This window comes from Littorina saxatilis, linkage group LG15, assembly GCF_037325665.1.
Source record: "Littorina saxatilis isolate snail1 linkage group LG15, US_GU_Lsax_2.0, whole genome shotgun sequence".
NCBI classification, from domain to species: Eukaryota; Metazoa; Mollusca; class Gastropoda; order Littorinimorpha; family Littorinidae; genus Littorina; species Littorina saxatilis.
The window spans coordinates 4,267,929-4,288,713 of record NC_090259.1 but is presented as its reverse complement, the minus strand read 5'-3'; the positions used below and the strand labels follow the sequence as shown (position 1 = coordinate 4,288,713).

The following is a 20,785-nucleotide window of genomic DNA, read 5'->3' as shown; positions in this document are numbered from 1 at the left end:
GCTAGTTCGTATGTCTCCCACGACCGCTTGAACTTGCGCCAAGTCGCCTCCAAACCTTGTGCTGAAAGCTCAAGTCTCTGAGGTAACGGAACTTTGACGGTTACCGACCTCGGCTGCGCTGCTACTCCGTCTTCTGCCATGATGATTCTGACACCATGTATCGTTTTGTGTCTGTGTTAGTTGAATGTTTATGGACGCATTCGCTCCGGGTTCCATGTACAGAAACGGACACTGCAGTAACAGTTGAAGAGATAATGGCTTCACTTTATTGTTTGGCTTCTAGGCCATCTTGGCGGTAACATCGTACAACACTGCGCATGTCTCGCGCGTACATTCACACACATAATAGTGACGTAGTTCACAGTCTATTAATATGTATCATGTGACGATCACATGATAGCAATATCGACACAACCAGAAAGGTCCACCACTGAAACAGGTACAGTTCAAATTGGAGTTTGTGTGTGTATGTAATGTATACATGTGGAAAGGGGTGGGGTGGGATGGGGGATGCGTGTGTACATGTGTGTGTGTGTGTGTTTTGCAAGCATTACACAACTGATTATATAATAATTACACAACAAATTGTTCTGTCAGTTACATTGAAAACTCATTTAAAAAACCCACTTACTGTTTTCCAATGCAAACCTTCAGCTTGTTGAAGAATGGAAATTGTTGCCTTTTCCCATCCAAATGCGATGAACGGCCATGCCATCAATCAGCTCACTTTTCTTTTGACCAGTTAAGGCACCTCCCCACCAAATGCAGACAGTTTTTTGTGATATAAATCTGAAAGAATAAAAGCTATTTATTATGCACAACAGAATCATAAAAGGATTCTTAGTTAAAATCACCATTTCAGGCAACAACAACAATAATGAAAAACAGCAAACACCTAAACACACACACGGTGACACACACACAGTGACACACACACACACACACACCTAAGAAACAAAGCAAACTTTTTAGTCTCATCACTCAGTCATGTATTCCAAGAGATAAAAAATACATCTGATCTAGTCTCAATAGTCAATAATTAGCAAATTTATCTATCTTCCAACTCCAAGTTCCATAGGATGACGGATAGGCAATACTCACTCAAAGTTTGTAAAAATCTTGAAACCAGTCCAGTTATGTCTTGCGCCTTCGGTCTTAGTATTGGACTGTCCAGTCTGGTTCGTTTCTGTTGGTGTATCATAGTGCTCTTGCAAAGTTCTGCCAGTGCCAGTTCACAATCTTCCTCATCAGCACAACTTGCCGTTACGTCCTTCGATAACTAGAAACGAAAATTCTGAGTGACCTCCCTTGATCGCCAAGGGACATTACTCTCAGTCTCAAACTTTTCACTGTGGAACACGCTAGCAACTGTGACTGCTGATACATGTATAAGATAACATGCTACACTTCAGCATATCAGGAATACACACTACAGATCTTGTGACGCTGAGGCGAATGGCAAATGGAACTTTCAGCACTGAAGAAATTCAGGTAATGTTGTGATTCATAGTTCACGATCCGTTGGCATTGTGATTGTTGACTTATTTTTCATACGAGTCACAAATATCAACGATTGGAAAGGTGGATTTCTCTCTCTTTCTTTCCTGCCTTCTGTCTCTTTCTTTCTCTGTTTCAGTCTCTCTCTGTGTCTTTCTGTCTCTAGACTCTGTTACTCTCTCTCTCTCTCTCTCTCTCTCTCTCTCTCTCTCTCTCTCTCTCTCTCTCTCTCTCTCTCTCTCTCTCTCTCTCTCTCTCTCTCTTTCTCTCTCAATCTGAAAATTTCTCTCTCTCTCTCTCAATCTGATACTTTCCACACATGTGCACCCAGGGCACTTACTGTTCAATCTTACAGCTTCAGGTCAAATGCATTACTGTACAGTAAATAAGAGATCTCAGGAGAGGCATGGGGAGTAATTTTCGAAAATGATCTATTCAAAGACACTTAAAACAAGGTTTGATTGACAACTGCTCTCTCCCTCCCACCCCCCCCCCCCCCCCCCCCCCCCCCCCATTCCCACTCTCTATCTCTCTGTCTTCATTAACAAGTAAAGATTTGAGTGTGTTTAGACTATTGTAATTAATGCAATTCACACATCAATGCTTTCATTGCAGGGTGGGAGGAATTACCATGAGGATGGAACAGAAAGCATTCACAGGGATGTAAACTACAAGGTACAACCCCGACATTCTGGCTGTTGAGGCCAAGTAAGTGTGTGTCACTGTGTGTGTCACTGTGTCAGTGTGTGTGTGTGTGTGTGTGTGTGTGTGTGTTTGCAGGTAAAATCCTTGTTTAACGCTAAGATGAATGTTCCAGCAGTCATATTATTATATAACAGAAAATCATATTTGAGAGAAGGCAGTGTTATTGTCAGGCCTCAGCATAGGGTCATTGATACATGTATGTAATTCTTGGCTGGTCGGCCATCACATCATTTCGACATGTAGGAGGTCTTCTGACAGAACAATTTGTTGTAGCTGGGACATCTTTACCTATACATATTTTTAGTCAAGGTCCAACTGACATTCCATTGTCTTAGTCTGGGGAACATTTTTGGGAAGGTGTTCTGTGTGTGTGTAGGTGGGGTGGGGGTGGACGGGTGGGTAGGGCTGTTGTCCGTGCCAGGCAGCATTGACATAGAGCATTTCATTCAAACACAGAATGATGCTATCAAAGTTAGCAAATTCACAGAAGTAAATTCAACAATATTGGCATAATGCAAAGACAATTTAAACCTTATAATTTACCTTCAGTTCTATGTTCAGCAAAGAACACCAACAAAGAAGACATAATTATAATGTTTACACTGAAGTTCTCAAATAACACTGAATTCTTTATGTTTTAAGATTGTTGCATTCTTTGTCTTTGCAGGTGTCATAGCATGTGGAGCAGATCTTCAAAGTCGCCTATTGCAGACATGTCATCGTCTGCACTGGTTGTATCAACAACTTTTTCCATGGCTACTGCTGCAGATTTAACAAATATATCGTCTGCTGCAAATTCAACAACTTCTTTGTCTGTTGCTGCTGCAAACTTAACAACTTCTGTGTCTGCTCCTGCTTAAAATTCAACAATTCTTGTTGACTGGTGCTGCTGCAAAGTGAATGACTTCTTTGTTTGCTGCTGCAGATTTAACAAGTATATCGTCTGCTGCAAATTCAACAACTTTTTTGTCTACTGCTGCTCCTGCTGCAAACTTAACAACTTCTGTGTCTGCTCCTGCTTAAAATTCAACAATTCTTGTTGTCTGGAGCTGCTGCAAAGTGAATGACTTCTTTGTGTGCTGCTGCAGATTTAACAAATATATCGTCTGCTGTAAATTCAACAACTTCTTTGTCTGCTGCAGATACTACACATTCAACAACTTCTGTGTCTGCTCCTGCTTCAAATTCAACAATTCTTTTTATCTGCTGCTGCAAAGTGAGCGACTTCTTCCTCTGCTGGTGGTGTTGCAAATAACCTCATATTTCCTTGTCTCTTGTGGCATCATTTTGGATGTATAATATATATCTGCAAAGAACTTTTTAAACCCAAAAGATGGAATAGAATTGGTAAATTTCTAGGTACAGAACCTAAAAGTGTGGTATATCTATCCAAACTCACTTCTAGAAACTTTAGAACTGATTCAACTTTTGACATTTTTATCATGGTTTTATTTTTTATTTTTTATATTGTGGAAATATCAAGGAATGATGAATAAATGTTTACAACATATTGTCAAAACATGTTTCTAATGGTTTTATTTATTTTTCTTGTTTTGTTTTATGTTAGCATGTACACTCTTTGGCTCAAAATATGAGACTTGGCCAGTACCATCCTTGCAATGAGACAGAGATAAAAAATCAAAAAAATCAACAGCCTGCATGCTCTCCGGATTAAGTAATACAACAAGATCATATAGCGTTAGCTGCAAAGTTAACCGTTCTCACCAAAAACCTTTTTCAAACTTTGATTTGACTTTACATGTTGGTGTTTGCTTGTTTTTTTTTAACATGGTTTTAGCTACATATATAACACTACAACAACAGCAGACAGAAAAGACTATGGGAAATGCATCTTCAAATAAGAAAAAAATTTAAAAAGCAAAATAAAAAATTAAATAAAATTATTTTCTTTATGATTTGTTTGATTATGTTTTTTTGGGGTTCTTTTTAATGTTTGCACTCAACGTGAAAAATACGTTCAAACAGCCATTGTATTATACTTTTATTTTGGTCAAATTGATATTAGCGGTAAACGTTAAATTAACGTTAATTTAACGTTATATTATGGTTTTATTTTGGTTGAATTAACGTTAAATGTTAACGTTAATTTAACGTTTATCTTGATGAGCAAACTAACCTAAATCTAACGTTAATTTAAGGTTAGCCATAAAACATGAAATAAACGTTAGCCATAAAACATAAAACTAACGTTAATTTAAAGGCAGAGTAAGCCTCCCGTAAACCATCACAGATACGGTCAGGCTTTTACACACAGTACAAACACCCTTTCATTTAAACACTCACCGATTGAGAACATCCTAGGTGCCCTCCGTAAAGAGCGAGCAATTTTCAAAGAATTTATTTTTGCGTGGTTTATCTTACCCCTGAACCATCGTGAACCCGTGTGATCCAGTTTTCCCTTTTCACAATGCAGTCGTCATAGTTAGTCATTTGAATGCGACTCGACGTGAGCTTATCTACAAAAGCACGTTTTTTATGCACGAAACAACGGCTGTGGTTCACAAGAACTCTAGCGATGGCTTTTGACTGTTGAGAGGAACGGCGATTTGCACTGATAAAACCGTCGTCTGCCACGACCCTTGCGTGACCCTGCTTCCGGGCTTTTCTTTTTTTAAACTTTCACAACTTCGAATTGTTCTGATCTTGTCTTGATGAAAAACGAATTCTTTTATGATTAAAGAATGTTTGTGTAACAAGCTGTCAATTTATTATTTAGATTTTAAAAGTTAGGTCTAGCACCAAAACGAGGCGCCATTGTTGTAGAGGACCAAGTCCACGAAAATAAATTCTTGGAAAATGTCTCACGCTCGACAGAAAGCAGCCAGGATGTTCCCGTTCGGTGAGCGTTCAAATGGAAGTATGCTTGTACTGTATTTAGACGCTCGGGGAGCTCTGTGATGGTTTACGGGAGGCTTACTGTGCCTTTAACGTTACATTATGGTAATTTTTTTTTATTATTTTTTTTTACAAATGCATTTTTTTTTTAAACGTTTGTTTTTGATATAATATGTCAATTTTATTTTTTTTCCATTTTTATTTTTTTTACATTTTTTTTTTCAAATTTTTGTTGTTGCTTGTTATTGTTAATGTCAATGTTACCACCACAACAATAACAACATTTTTTTTTTTTTTTTTTGTGTTGCTTTTGCTTTTGCTTTGATTTTGAACGGTTATGTGTCAACGTTTATTTAACGTTTTTTTAACGTTTCAGTGCAAACCGGTTTTTATGTGTTTTCGGGCAAACGTTAAATTAACGTTTGAAATTGGTTTGATTTTGAACGGTTATGTGCCAAAGTTAATTTAACGTTATTTTAACGTTTCAATGCAAACCGTTTTATATTGGTTTTCAGGCAAACGTTAAATTAACGTTTAAAAATGGGTTGATATTGAACGGTTATGTGTAAACGTTTATTTAACGTTATTTTAACGTTTCAATGCAAACCGTTTTATATTGGTTTTCAGGCAAACGTTAAATTAACGTTTAAAAATGGTTTGATATTGAACGGTTATGTGTAAACGTTTATTTAACGTTATTTTAACGTTTCAATGTAAACCGTTTTATATTGGTTTTCAGGCAAACGTTAAATTAACGTTTAAAAAAGGTTTGCCATGAAAACGGTTTGCTTGCTAACGTTAATTTAACGTTAATTTAATGTTTGCTTTAGAACCGTTTTTCTGCTAACGTTAATTTAACGTTAATTTAACGTTTAATGCAACCGTAAACCAAAATCTAACCATGCAAACGTTAAATTAACGTTAAATTAACGTTAGCATGCTATCAGGGTTCCGCCCCCCGCCCCCGCTAGTGTCGAACCCTGCAAAGTGTGATCCGGTGAAGGTTAAATGAACGCTGGCGAGTCCTCTTAACTGAGGACTTTGCCTGGGTTATTATCCTGATCAGTATTGCAATCGGCTCCGAAAGGGTTTGATTTTCCCAGTAGGCTGTCTCAGTGTCTGTAAAGAGTTCTTTCTCGATCTGTTTATACACACACCCCGCCCCCCCCCCCCCCCCCCCCCTCTCCTCTTCCCTTGTATTCAAGTGTGCTTGCTGCTTTAAAAATACCACGTTGGTATGTTGGCAGCAAAGACATACAGAGTAAAGGATGACCTCCCTTGCTCATGACGTAATTCTTCGGCATTCTCACTTTTGATCTTAATCTTTATATATATGGAAGATATATATATATACAGAGAGAGAGAGAGAGAGAGAGAGAGAGAGAGAGAGAGAGAGAGAGAGAGAGAAATTTAGAATAAGAGCGCCGCTAAAAATTCCAAAATGTGCACTCAAATCACATGCCTTGATTATTTCAAAGAGAAAGTAAAAATAGATTTAGACCTGAATGAAAGAGACTTTACCTGCATATGATCTGTGTTAAGATCGTTCACGCGTGCGTTCATGTGTGTGTGTGTGTGTGTGTGTGTGTGTGTGTGTGTGTGTGTGTGTGCATGTGTGTGTTCTCTACAAATATTAATTTCTCCCTAACATTCTCCAAAACTGTTGCACTATTTCAGCTGGTAAACTCAGGGATCTTAAAATCACCATTATCAGCAGCAGTTCAGTGGCTCTAAAATGGACGGCTCCAGAGACTGCTGTCACAGGTTATGAGATTCAGTACCGTAGATGGAACTACTCCAACCAGAACTGGCAAACCCTTCAAGGAAAGGCATGCAGATGTACCATCACTGGTCTCCAAGACAGTTCAATGGCATACGAGTTCCGTGTGGCTGCAGTGCAAGGAGATGTGACTGGACCGTTCTCTGACCCTGTTCGTCGTAAGTAATTATACAGTGTTCTGCAACAGCCTTAGTCAAGATAACGATCGACACCCTGCTTGTTCTCGATCAGGGTAGAGTGTCTCTTTTGATCTTGCTGGATCTGTCTGCAGCCTTTGATACCATTGACCACGCACTGCTGTTGAGCAGTCTAAACGTGCACTGTGGTATCTCTGGCTCCGCACTGGCCTGGTTTGAATCGTACTTGACTGGAAGGTCTCAGACAGTCACAGATGATTACCTCCACTCTGTTGCTTATTCCATGCAGTCAGTCATTTGCTGATGATACCCAGCTTCAGGACTCCTTTTCCCCAGACCAAGTGAAGTACTTTTGCAACCCAAAATATGGGAAACTGTATCTCTGAAGTCAAGACCTTTCTTTATTTGGTGTTTAACGTCGTTTTCAACCACGAAGGTTATATCGCGACGGAGTCAAGACCTAGAACAAATGAAAATTAATGACGACAAAAATAGACTCTTCATTCAGAAAATCCATTCGTACTTCTTATGCTCCACCTGTTCCTACTGCATTAAGATTTGGCGACTGTGACGTTCCCTCTTCCTCTTATGCATGCAATCTGGGTTTCATTGTCTCTGATATGTCTCTGGACCAGCATACAGTACTCCTCGGATAAGGTGACCCCCCTTGGGACCAAAAAAAATCGTGATCTTATCCGAGGGACACGTTAACCGATCCTCGGATAAGATCAATTTTAGTAGAAAAAAATGGATCTTATCCGAGGAGATCAGAGTTTAGTTTGGGGCCCCATAAAGACTTCCCGCCAATTGAAAGTCAATGACGTAATAATGGGCAGATCCAGAGAGAGACACACACTGACATACATACTGACACTGACACAGAGACCATCAGCTGCATTAGAGAGAGAGAGAGAGAGAGGGGGAGAGAGAGAGAGAGAGAGAGAGAGAGAGAGAGAGAGAGAGAGAGAGAGAGAGAGAGAGAGGATGTGAGGTAAGACAGACAGACATAGAAAGAGAGACACAGACAAACTGATCATGACAGACAGAGATAAAGAGAGGAGACGGAGAGAGAGACATAGAGTTAAAAAGAGGGAGATCGAGAGAGAGAGAGAGAGAGAGAGTAGGGAGGGGGAATTGAAAGGAAGAGAGAGAGACTTAGACTTAGACTTAGAACATTTTATTCACATAAAGGGTAGACATTTTAGGCCATAGGCTTAATCTTACAATGTGCCCTTTACATTCACACAAACACATATTCACGCGTGCGCCCGACTAGAATCATAGAAACATCAAACATACAGTAATAATAAATGAGAAAAGTAGTAGAAAATACATGAATGGAACATCAATAAAGCAATTACAGAATGGAACATTAATTACGCAATCACACTTGCGCACTCACACGCAGACGCACAAGGAGGAACACATATAATACTAATAATAATATACACACAACTAAGTGCCATTCAACAAGCACACAATGAGCCTACCAAGACAGGTAGATTTAGCATTATGTAGGCTTGCAGCAGTCAATATTTCAGAGTAATAAAATAATTATAATTAACAAAGCTAGCTACAATACCGGCAGCGTAACTTATGAAGACCTCAGTATGTGTTTCCTGAGGGAGGTTTTGAATGCGTTCAATGAACGGCACGTTTGTACATTCGAAGGAAGAGAGTTCCACAGTGAAGGTCCCACGAAAGCAAAGCTAGTTTTGTATAGATCTATGCGAGTCCTTGGTAATATATATATAGATTTGTTTGACACATAGCGCTCGGAAGCTTTAGTCAAGAATGCATTTAGGTATGGTGGGGCCAGCTCATTGAGCGCCTTGTACATTAGAATTAAGATGTTGTAATCAAACTGCTGTTGAAGTGGAAGAATATTGGCTACCTTCAACTTTTCTGACGTGGACAGATAAGGATTGGTTACAATAAGCTTAGCACCTCTTCTGTGCAAGGAGTTTAGTTTTTTCATTATATTTTCACTGGCACCGCACCATACAGTGGAGGCATAATTAATATATGATAGACAGTGTGCCACGTAAAACATTTTCAGTCCCTCCTTGTCTACAAAGGGTTTTAGTTTAGATAGGAGATGGAGATTGCTTGACAGCTTTTTACAGATATTCTTAACGTGTATGTTCCACCTAAGCTCCTGGTCAACTTCAATTCCTAGTACTCTGTGTGATGAAACCTGTTCTATAGGATCTGAGTGCAGTTTTAAGTTGAGGAGAAGGGGCGCTCTCTGATGTTTCTGTCTAGATGTCACTACCATACTGCTGGATTTTTTGGGATGCAGAGAGAAAGAGAGAGAGAGAGAGAGAGAGAGAGAGAGAGAGAGAGAGAGAGAGAGAGAGAGAGAGAGAGAAAGAGACATGATAGAAGAGAGAGAGATGGCCAGAGGGGCAAAGATAGAGAGAAAGAGAGAGAGGAGAGGGGTCGGAGACAGAGAGTGACAGACAGACAGACAGACAGAAACAGAGACCACGAGAGAAGAGAGAGAGTGGGAACGAAAGAGAGGGACTGACTGACTATTAGGGTTTAACGTCCTCTTAGACCAACTGGTCTATATTGGGACAGGTATTGGTAATACGTTGAAGATATGGTGTGATACTTTGATTCGAACAAGCCCGCTGTGGCTGTCTTCTTCGACACACCAGCATTGGGTTTGTCTCGTCAAAGTATCGAAATACGATCATGATAATCGGAGACGAGAAATGATGCATGCGTGTCTTCGTGTTTTCCAAGCCCTGAGACTTTCGCTGTGAACGTGGGATCTTTTTCGTGCGCATGTGTGCACACGGGGGTGTTCGGACACCGAAGAGAGTCTGCACAAAGTTGACTCCGAGAAATAAATCTCTCGCCGAACGTGGGGATCGAATCCACGCTGATAGCGACCAACTGGCTACAAAGCCAGCGCACTACCAACTAAGCTACGTTCCCGCCCCAAAGAGAGAGAGAGAGAGAGAGAGAGAGAGAGAGAGCTTCCAAATATCTCAAATCTTCAACAATGTCTTTTATTTTGGCCTAAAATTGGCACTACTCAGCAGCACACGGAAACCGGCAGGAAAACAAGCAGACGTGACATGACGAACTGGCAATTTGATTGGTTCAACGACTTTTTTGGCGGGAACTATTTTCCAAGTTTTATTTGCGAAAGATTTCCTCATCCTTCTCTTTGGGGTAAAATAATCGGGCCAAATAATCTGATTTGTGCGTCACTTCTCTTTTGACGTCATATGGAGAAAAAACTTGCCAAGGCCGCAAAATTGGGAGATTTTTTCCCGTTTCAGTTTCGCTTGATCTTAAACGGTGGTCTTCTGCATTTAGAGACCAGAACGGGGGTCACCTAAAAAGAGGTGTTCCCGTATCCGAGGTCACGCTAAGCGAGGTTTTCTTAGTCATACAAAGAAGGCTTTAGGTCGGGATCAACACCCTGATTGATGTTATCAGAGGTGTGACCTTAAACGGTAGTGACGTTAACCAGGGGGTACTGTATGTATGTAAATCTGCATTCCTGCAAATTCGACGCATCAGTTCCAATCGAAATTGCCCGACAGTCAATGCAACAAAACCTCTTATATGTGCTTTTGTTTTTAACTGGACTACTGCAATTCTCTTCTGTCTGAATGCCCAGTGTATATAATAAACAAAACTCCAGACAAATGCAGCAGTTGAACTGGTTCTAAAAGCACGCAAGCCACTCCTCCGCTCTCTCCACTGGGTACCTAATTATGCTCGCATTGACTACAACCTATGTACACTTTGTGATAGTTTTTCTGTCAGATTACTCCTGTCTATCTCTGCTATCTTTTGACTGTGTGTACTCCCTCCAGACAGCTTCGCTCCTCCGCTGATTCCCGACTTTTTTTGCATTTCCCTTGTTAGAACGAAAACCTTCCGTCACAGATCCTTCTATTCTGCCCATTAACAATGGAACTCCCTCCCCCATAGCATTCACTGCATTGAGTCAATCCCTTCTTTTAAAACGGCCCCACAGACTCCTGTCACGGGTTATCAGATTCAGTGTCGTAAATGGAAAGGCTCCAAGGAGAACTGGCAAACCACTCCAATGATAAAAGGCACAACATTTAACATCCCTTTTCCCAAAGGTTGTTCAGAGGAATACGAGTTATGTGTGGCTGCAGTACAAGAATGTGTGACTGGGTCTTTCTCTGACCCTGTTCGTAAGTGACCATACAGTGTTCTGAATAAAAATACATTGTGCATAGTTTATTCACGTAGGACACCGATTGACTCCAAATCGATTTCGCTTATTTTGTGCTTATATTTTGCCTGTGATATTTACAGAGTGAGTTGAAATAAGTGTGGAAAAAAGTAGAGAAATCTACCGGGCAGACTTTGTTATGGAGACTTTTGAATAAATTGACATTCTTTCTTTCTTTATTTGGTGTTTAACGTCGTTTTCAACCATGAAGGTTATATCGCGACGGGGAAAGGGGGGAGATGGGATAGAGCCACTTGTCAATTGTTTCTTGTTCACAAAAGCACTAATCAAAAATTTGCTCCAGGGGCTTGCAACGTAGTACAATATGTTACCTTACTGGGAGAATGCAAGTTTCCAGTACAAAGGATTTAACATTTCTTACATACTGCTTGACTAAAATCTTTACAAAAATTGACTATATTCTATACAAGAAACACTTAACAAGGGTAAAAGGAGAAACAGAATCCGTTAGTCGCCTCTTACGACATGCTGGGGAGCATCGGGTAAATTCTTTCCCCTAACCCGCGGGGGGAATAAATTGACATGCCAAGAATCATATTAACAAGGGTTAGGTAATTGGATGTGGTGTCTTACCTATCAATTACAATCACAAGACATACTGTTTAAGTGGTTTAAATTTTGTGTTTGCTTTTGTTGGAATGATGTGTTTCTATTTAAATTATTGGAACGTGTCTTTCAGATATGGCTGAAATAGCGAAATTACATGACGTTTTTATAACCCAACGAAAGATCAGTTTCTAAATCTACATAAACATATTACCCGGCTACTTCTTGGCATGTCATCATTACACACTCTGAATATTTCACAGGCACAATATTTGCAAAGTCGATTGTGAGGTTCAATCGGTGTCCGGCTATGTTTTAATGGTTCAATATAATGTGCTTTATGAACACACACATGTCTTTTTCTTCTTTTCTTTTCTTTTTTGTCTTCTTAAAACAATTATGTATTTATGTAATGAGTAGTAGTTGTAGTAGTAGATTAGTCCCTCTTTCGGACGTGGGCCAGATGAAAAAAAGTATATCTATGCTTATTCTTGTAACCGTCGAAAAATCAAGAATTCTCATTGTCGTTGTCATTGTCAAGGCCTACTATCTAAGGATCCCGTTTGGGAAGTTTTCTGAAAAATTGGACCTTACAAAGTTCAAGGGACATTCACTGTGCTGTAATTTAGATACCCCTTTAATACTTTTTTGGGTAGTATCTTAAACAAAGAATGTTCGATTGTAGATGGCAAGAGTTGGATGATCATGTTCGAAATACATACAGGTTTTCAGTGTATGAAATGCATACAACTACAAATTCAGTTGAACCTTAGCTTTGTGAATTTAACCCATTTATGCCCAACTTTTATTTTTTTCACAAATGATGTTTTGATTCGTTGATGACACAACCATTTGTCGAGGATAGCGTAGGCACCCGGTCTGCTCCCCGCCTAAAAAAGGCCAGTGCCATTCCGTCTTCGAGGGACTGCGTGGGTTTCATTTCGGAGTTTTCCTTCTCCTAGACGAGTTTCCTTCCATGGATGATGAGCCTCCTCTACCCTCGTTTTGAATTCAGAGTGGTCTTCTCTTAGGATAGCTGCCTGCCAGGGTTGACGAGCCTATCCTGCCCGGCTATTTGACCCATAGCTGGAGGTTGGTTCGTGGGCACCTGGGCGTTTCCACACACCGGTGGGCCCGCATGCCGCACGTCTAGGGGCCAACCTCCTCCGAGTCCTTGTAGTCTAGCCTGGGGCCTTGCGGTACCCAGTTTACGCCTGTCGCCGCGATGGAGGCACTACATAGGGCTTGTTGTGGAGAGGTTATTGTACTGGCAGGAGAGACTGACGCATTCTGCTCTCTTTTCGCATTGTCCTAAAAAGGACAGACGGTGCTAGCCAGCGGTGAGGGCTGAAAGCGAGAAGTGACAAGCACAAGACACTTCGCCAACACACTAGACACGTCACACAACCGTTTGGCAGGCAAATGATGTTTTAAACTATTGGATTTTGTGTCGTATGAACATACCTGGCAGTATTTTTGAAATACGAATAGTAAATTTTGATTTTGTGTTCAGGACCTATCTAGTTTCTTTAAGCAAATAAATCTAAACTTTCACCTTAATGTTAAAGTCAGAAGTGAAAGCGTCCCTAAAAAGGAACATTGTTTTAGGGACAGTGGGTTAAATGGGTTCAGCCGGTTTATTCGATGTATTTTCATCAGAGTCGGATATGATGTGGTGTTGTCCACTCCAGAAAACTTTGTCTGGCCAATTTGATATATTAAGAAGTTTAATTGACTCGCTCTATAAGAATTCAGATGCGTCTGCAATAGTTACTCGAAATTCTCCTCAACTGTGATAACTGATTTAATGAAGATGAATGCTGAAACCAGCCTTTCTCTTCAAGTCGGAGAATTCTCCATCGTCATGAATTAGGTTTTCAGTGCTTCCTTGTACGCATACGTCTGGCAGAAAGACCCTTTTGGTAATAGGAAATCGAGTCCAAAAATGTCAACCACGAAGAGTTTCACTCTTATCATGGAAAAAGAAGTAGACAAAGCAAAGGGGAACGCGTGTCCATCGTTAATTAAAATCAACGTATGATACAGTGACGAAGCGCTTTATTAAAAATTACTGAATTGTCATTACTGCAATGCAGTTTCAGTATTCTTTGCGTGTGATGTCATTGAAAGCCCCCATAGGAACTGTGAGCATTTTGAAAGCTGTCAATACCCAAATCAGTTTGCTTATGTCACAAAAAGCCCTGTGCAAGAGCAGCTGTGACCATTGTGCTCGAAAGGTTTTGTTTGTTGGTTGTTTTTGTCTGTTTGTCTTTGTGAGGAACCATATTTGTAAATGAAGTGTACCCACATGTTTCACCTTCACTTTCAGCGTGTAGCAGCTGCCGTGACATTCACTCGCAGCGTACAGAAACCATCACGCTTGCAAGCAGACTGGACGACTTGATAACCAAGGGTAGCCAGAAAAAAGTGCAGGAGTTTTACAAGTACGTTAACGGTTTTCTCAATGACAAAGGGGGAACTATCGTTATACATGCTCGTAATCTACATGCACTCGAAAAGTTTGATCACAAGGTGGATGACAAGTTAAACAAGCTGATACCGGATGGATGCCTGTACCAAGACAAATATGAGAGATCGTACTTTGACCGCAACCACCTCGTGTATCGAATCAAGCCAGCAGCAAAGGACAGGCCCCTGAGTACGCTTGACTTTAAGACAAAGGTCTCGATTAATAAAGGAATTGAACTGCCATCATACACGCAAATGGAATTTCTGATTGACCGTTTTTGCGAAGATGATGAAAGCAGTGACGATTCTGACAGCGAGTGTGAGTTCATCTTCAAAGAAGGCGAGGAAGTCTTCATAAGGAGGGAGACATGGGAGGAACCTTTCCAAGAAAATCTGAGAACGCAAGCAAAATTTGTGCCCACCTCGTCTATGTCAGATCTGGTAAACTACTGCTGGAACCATTTGAAGGAATACATTTCGTCTTTCACCAAAATAAGACAGAGTTGTTCGATTATTTTCGGCGTTGGTGAGGACAAAGAAATAATACCTGAATGGGTTGTTTCCGAGCCAGACTGTGTTGAGCTAACACCGTTAGGCAAGCAGGACAGTTGGAGAATATGGGAAACACCGCAAAGAACAGGAGGTGGAACACAACAACAAGCAAACCAGGCGTACTTCGTTTCCAAAGTAGCAAAAACTAAAGAATTACAGACAGGTAAATTCAAGACTGTGGCTGTTGCGTTGTCAGAGCAAAAGCATTGCAGTTTGAAAGATGCTATTGAGAGAAAAGCAAACGAAGAATTAAAATGGGTTGGGCAAACAGTACCAAGACAACTTCTCCAGTTTGTGTTCCATCCGGTGGAAGATGCACAGCATCCTGACTTTTGTGTCCTTGAAATTAAGATCGCATACTACCACGGTCTGTGTTTCTATGACAAGGAAGGCCCGGAGCTGTACAGGTGCGAGTTTCAAAAGTCAGGAACCAACAGCGCCTCCCTGATGAGAATCAAGTATGAGGATTGGGTGAAAAGTTACAACGAAAATGCGCATGCAGTCTTAACGGAACAGAACTAAAGGACAGAGTAGTTTGCTTATGCCGATCTTTTTTGGCACCACAAATTAATTAAACATGCTGATGGGAAGCTCTACCTGATTGTGGAACAAACAGGCACATTGACTGGCTGACATTTGCTGCTAAAAACATGGCTTCAAATAAGATCCAGCGTCTAAGGTTCTACGATTTTGCATTTTGCATTAAAGTTTCAAATCTCTAGCAGACACGAATGTGTTTGTAGAGTTGTTTAAGAACACAACATTGCTAAATATTTCCGTGCTGCAGTGGTACAGCGTTCTTGTACATAACATTGACGCCACTTACACAGGGCCACGTGCTCAACGCAATCTATTACGTGTAGCGTGTAGAATTTCTGCTGAAATGACCTGGCACTGAGGCTGCTCAAAATTGGCCAAAGAGACAACACTGACAATGTCAGCTTTACGTGTAAAGTTCATCTCGAGTTTTCTGTACGAAAAAGTAAGTTCAGCCCTGAAATCAGGCTTGCGAAAATGGACTACTGCACGTAGACCCGTTTAACCAACGCGCTGCTCTACAGACAGTAGAGAAAATTTAATACAACAGTGAAATATCACGGAGAAATCCGTAATTAGCAAAATGTGACTAGCATGGACACAAATAAATAACCTGTGGCCGAAATCGTTAAGAAAAGTTCGTGATGACGGACATCATTGTTGTAATATTTCCTTCGGGAAGCTTTCCCGGTTCAATGCGTCGTCTGCTACACATGGAAAAGCCGGATGTCGACGTCATTACCTTAAAACAAATGTGCACTGTTGGCCCGGCTTTAGTTGCAATTTTTTGTTGCATAATGTAATCGGCTTTATAACGACGGTTTTGTACCGGGTGCTATTTTTGTCAGTCGTAAATTTTCTTTGCATTTGTTCACCTTTCAATTGCTCATGTTGTATGCATTTTAGAGCGCTAACGCCCCTTTGCTTCTCAGGCCCCGTGCCCCTTCCCGATTTTTCTGGTATTTTAGGACTTATTTTTTGTTTTTGGCAGGTGGATTGAACAACCAGGGTACCCGTGGGTCATGCCCGATATTTTATGGATTTAAAGATGCAGATCATTTGTTGGTTAGGTTCTGAAAGTAGTTTTCAGGCCTATGAGTGCTGTCCGATTTTATGAAAGTCTTAAGACTTTGACAACTTTTGTATGAGAAGGATAAATGATTATACAGCATGACTTCCCTTCTTTGTCTCTGTTAATCTAGGGAGAAAATATCCAGCGATATTTCTCCGTAGGCCTAAAGTTCGGCCATGACCTAGGCAAAATAACTTGCGAGTTTGATACATGGGTAGGCATGTTACCTCAGCCAGTTAATCCTCAAGAAATGGCCGCTGCGGCAGCACCCCAATTGCCAGCGCAGGAAGTGAGACGTTCAAGTAGGGCCACAGCAGGCCGACACAGCAATCCGCACAATTTACCTAGGTCAGTGAGGCAGATTGAGGTTGGTGATCAGGAGAGGGTTGTACATGGACAAGGTGATAGAGACAGAAATCAGCAATTTGTGTTAGATTTGATGGACAAATTCAGCAGTTTCGCTCGGGATCTCAAACAGGTGTAAAGATAGGCGCTGTGTGAGAGATCAGTCATTTGTGTGCACCTCGAGCAGGGAAAATAACAAGTTTGTCTGCAAGAGAAGTACATTTATGTAGAGTGTGTTATGAATAAAAAGTGATTTGTGGAGGACATACTTAGTTTTGGTGAAAATGGTGCTCCATACATTTTGTGTTGTTTTTGCAAAGGTGACAGTGAACGGCTGTCACGGTGTGTTATTGGTGGTGCTTTGGTATGAAATGCGCAATTGTTTTAAGAATGTTTTAGAAAATTGAAGGTTGACGCAAAAATGTTTTGCTATGTTCATGTGCACAATGAGAGAAGATGGGAGGATGGTTTTTCATCAGCATGGCACGGTGGCATTGTTTTTGCTTTTTGGTACAGATGGAGGGGTAGTCCTTAGAAAAGAGTGAGTTCTTTTTGGGAAATAAGGATACATTTGTAACCATTAATTGGTAGCTTTCACTACTATGGTGGGTATTGCAAATGGAAGGTCATTGTGCCGTGGTGGAAAAAGTGTCATCTTTTCTTGCATTCAGGTTGAGGATTTGGAATTCTGTTATGAATGTAGACAGATTGTGCAATCCAAAATGTGTAGTCAAGTCTGCTTTGTTGGAAATTGCATACATGTATAACTTGTCATGTTGATTGAATTGCTGTTTTTCTGTTTTGCATCTCAGAGAAAAATGTTTTGATATATTGTGATTAGTAATGTTTAGTGTACACTAACAGACTCAAAATTGCAAATGTTAGCTATTGGTGAGTTGCGTTTGAGAGAAACGTTTTATTTGTGTGTGGTGTTTTCATATGATGAAAGGAAGATATTTGAGAGGAAGAAAAGAACATGATGACTAATGAAAACACTGAGTTTGTTCAAAATTGTTATGGTAAATAGTTGCAGAGATTATTTGTTCCTTTATTTGAAATGTTTAGAATGAATTTTATGGAAGCAGTAGTAATTAAATTTTGACATAATCTGGAATTGTCCGCTGATAATGATTTTTGGAGAGCCTTGATACAAGTTGATTTAAACGTTTGGCATGAAAGAATTGATTTGCATGACAAGTTGATTTTGGAATTGTACAGAACAGAGTGACCATAGTCGTTTCAATTTTGACAGTTGAAATGTTTTCTTCTTTTTTGTTTTCCTTTTTTTTAGGTTCTGTTATTTTTTTCAGTGAAAATTCATTTTTGACTTTTTGGAGGATGGCGTCGATAGATTATAAAGTGTTTGTTTTTGGTTTGTTTTTTTGCAGACAGTGTATAATATTATTGCATGATTTGGTTGCAGAAACCGAAAATTTAACGTTTGTAAAATTTTTACGTATTTGTGCTTTGTGTAAAGGGAGATAACATTTCCAATTAGACTTGTAGTAAAGGACAGTGTTCAGTCAAGGCTGAAATTGTCAGTGGTTGCTGCAGAATAGTCAATTGTAGGAAAGGACAAAGGAATAATGGATACATTTTTAAGATCAGTTTTATACCGGATTTTTTGTTTTTTTCTTTCTGGAAATTGGTTGTGCTTGTCTGATTTGTCAATGGTGAAGCAACATGGTGTGATCAAAGGGAGATAACCTGTTAGTGTTTTGTTGTGCATTGTGTTGTTTTGGGCTGAACTTGTTTCAGTTTTTGTTTTGTGTTATTTTCAAGATTTGCTGCTGCAATGAAATCGATGCGTAGTCAAGGCTACATTGTTTTGTGATTGCAGTTTAGTTTTGATGAGATGTTTTTGTTTGTTTTTTCCAAGATTTGATGCTGCAATGAAATCAGTGCGTAGTCAAGGCTACATTGTTTTGTGATTGCAGTTTAATTTTGATGGTATGTTCAAGACACTCTTAGGTGTGCTTGGGTGTTTTTGTATGCAGGTAAAAGATAAAGAAAAAATTGCTGCCATAGGACAAATTCCGGACATGTACATTATTTCCTGAAATTTTTTTTATTATATTTTTTTTTGTGGTGTATGTTCGTTGTTTTTGGGTGGTTGTAACGAAAAGGGTGAATGTATTTGGCCACGACGGACATTTTAGAGAGTAACTTTTTAGCCTAAACGAAAGGCTTAAATGAAATTGACTGGGGATCTTTTTCGCAACTTGGGTTTCAGTGTGATGGTTTTCAGTGTGTAGATATGTTGTCATTTGGCACCCTATGTTTTGGCGAGTGTTGTGCACAGTTTATATTTTTGGATATAGTATGGCTTCCCATTGATGCACCGTACGATTTGTCTTTGTGGTTTTGCCTTACGTTTTGTCTTTAAGAATTGTTTGTGCAAATTGACTTATAATATTTTGTCGTTGATGACACTTGGTCAATGGCGGGACGCCGTTGCATGTCCCGGGGGGTGTATGTGAGACGATGACTGTCTATTGCATTGTTGATGTTGCGCGCCTGTTGGGTTGTTTGGTAGGGAGGCCCACTGACAGTAAGCGTGAACAGACCACAGAAGGCCATTTTTAGAGTGCTGTAAACAGCTTCAAAATTAAGCAATGTTCTTATAGTTCAGGTTTGAAATGTAAAAGTACTTATAGAATTGCTGTGCAAAGTTTGAAGCCTGTTAGAATTATACATTTGGAGGTATTGGACTGTAAAGTCAGGCAAATATGCGATTTTTTCACAATTAGGAAGTTATGTACAGGGCGACAAATTAAAAAAAGCAAAAAGAAATGACCTTTTCGGTTTTATTTTATAAAACAGATTGCAGCAACCACAAATGTATCACAGTTGAACCAATAAATGCAATAAAAAGGGTTTTATAGCCGATTGCAATTTTAGGCTATATTGACGTCATCACACGAAATTTAAGAAACGCGAACAAGCAAATCTTCAGTGGTTTTACAGGTAAAGATGTCATACGATATATCAAATTGAAGATCTCTTTGTGTACAATCTAGCTGTCATACTTTTGATGCTGTATAATCAAAACTTTACAACTTAAGCTTGAAAATCAATAAAATGTATTAATGTTCCGCAATGTCAATCTTTATAAACATTTGTAACCTCACATTTTAGCATATTTCCACACATTGAATGATAATAATGTTACTTCCAAACAAGAAAACACTAACTACAGCACAAGTTTGCAGTTATGCGTTATATTTTAATCTGCCTGACTGAAAATGTGTGCGTTTCTTCCTTAACCTGTATATCCGCGATTATATAGCAAATTATGTGTATGTAAGTGTGTATATATCCACGTATGCAGGTATGTATGTATGTATGTATGTATGTATGTATGTATCCTTATGTTTTTATGTGAATCTCTCTCTCTCTCTCTCTCTCTCTCTCTCTTTCTCTCTCTCTCTCTCTCTCTCTCTCTCTCTCACACACACACACACACACACACACACACACACACACACACACACACACACATACATTCACCAACACACACACAATATCTGTTATCCTTGTTGTGGTGCAATTAAGGTCAGGTATACAGCATGACAAAATCCCCTGCAATGCAATAATGACACAAACAACAGATTTTCCAAAAAAACTGTCATAGCAACACAGAAATTGTCTAATCAATGAAATGTAACAAATACAATTGCATAACGGAACAAAGAAACATTTGAATATAACATCAGGTATTTAGCGCCAAAAAGAAACCTAAGTCAGATCATTAGTTATGAGAACCAATTAAGAACATCAAACAACTCAGCGCCATAAAAGTCATTTCAAGTCATCAGTCACACTTTAAATGTCAAAAATCGTCGGGAAATTAATTCAGCATTATAATAATACCATCAATAAACACACAAGCATGAAGATGAAACAGAACAGACGGAAATTGTAGCACCGAAATGAATTCTGCAAACACATCGCGATCAAAGAAGAACACCATTGGTGATTTTAATTCCGATTTTAATGACAACCCACCAAAGCAACTCACAGACATTTTGTATCTG

At 39.7% G+C, this 20,785-nt stretch overlaps 1 protein-coding gene and 2 long non-coding RNA genes across 3 annotated transcripts in view; all 3 read left to right on the top strand.

Moving 5' to 3' along the window:
* LOC138948276 (uncharacterized) overlaps positions 1-20,785 on the top strand; it is a 289,660-nt gene that overhangs the window by 5,684 nt on the left and 263,191 nt on the right. The window lies entirely within an intron of this gene.
* On the top strand, positions 1,372-3,963 carry LOC138948267 (uncharacterized). Its single transcript, XR_011449950.1, has 3 exons — positions 1,372-1,491; positions 2,113-2,205; positions 2,870-3,963. It is a non-coding gene; the product is annotated as an uncharacterized lncRNA (long non-coding RNA).
* On the top strand, positions 5,996-16,492 carry LOC138948246 (uncharacterized). The gene is made up of 3 exons (XM_070319763.1): positions 5,996-6,047; positions 6,736-6,996; positions 14,103-16,492. Exons 1-3 carry the CDS (start codon positions 5,996-5,998, stop codon positions 15,314-15,316), a joined length of 1,527 nt encoding a protein of 508 aa, XP_070175864.1. The 3' UTR covers positions 15,317-16,492.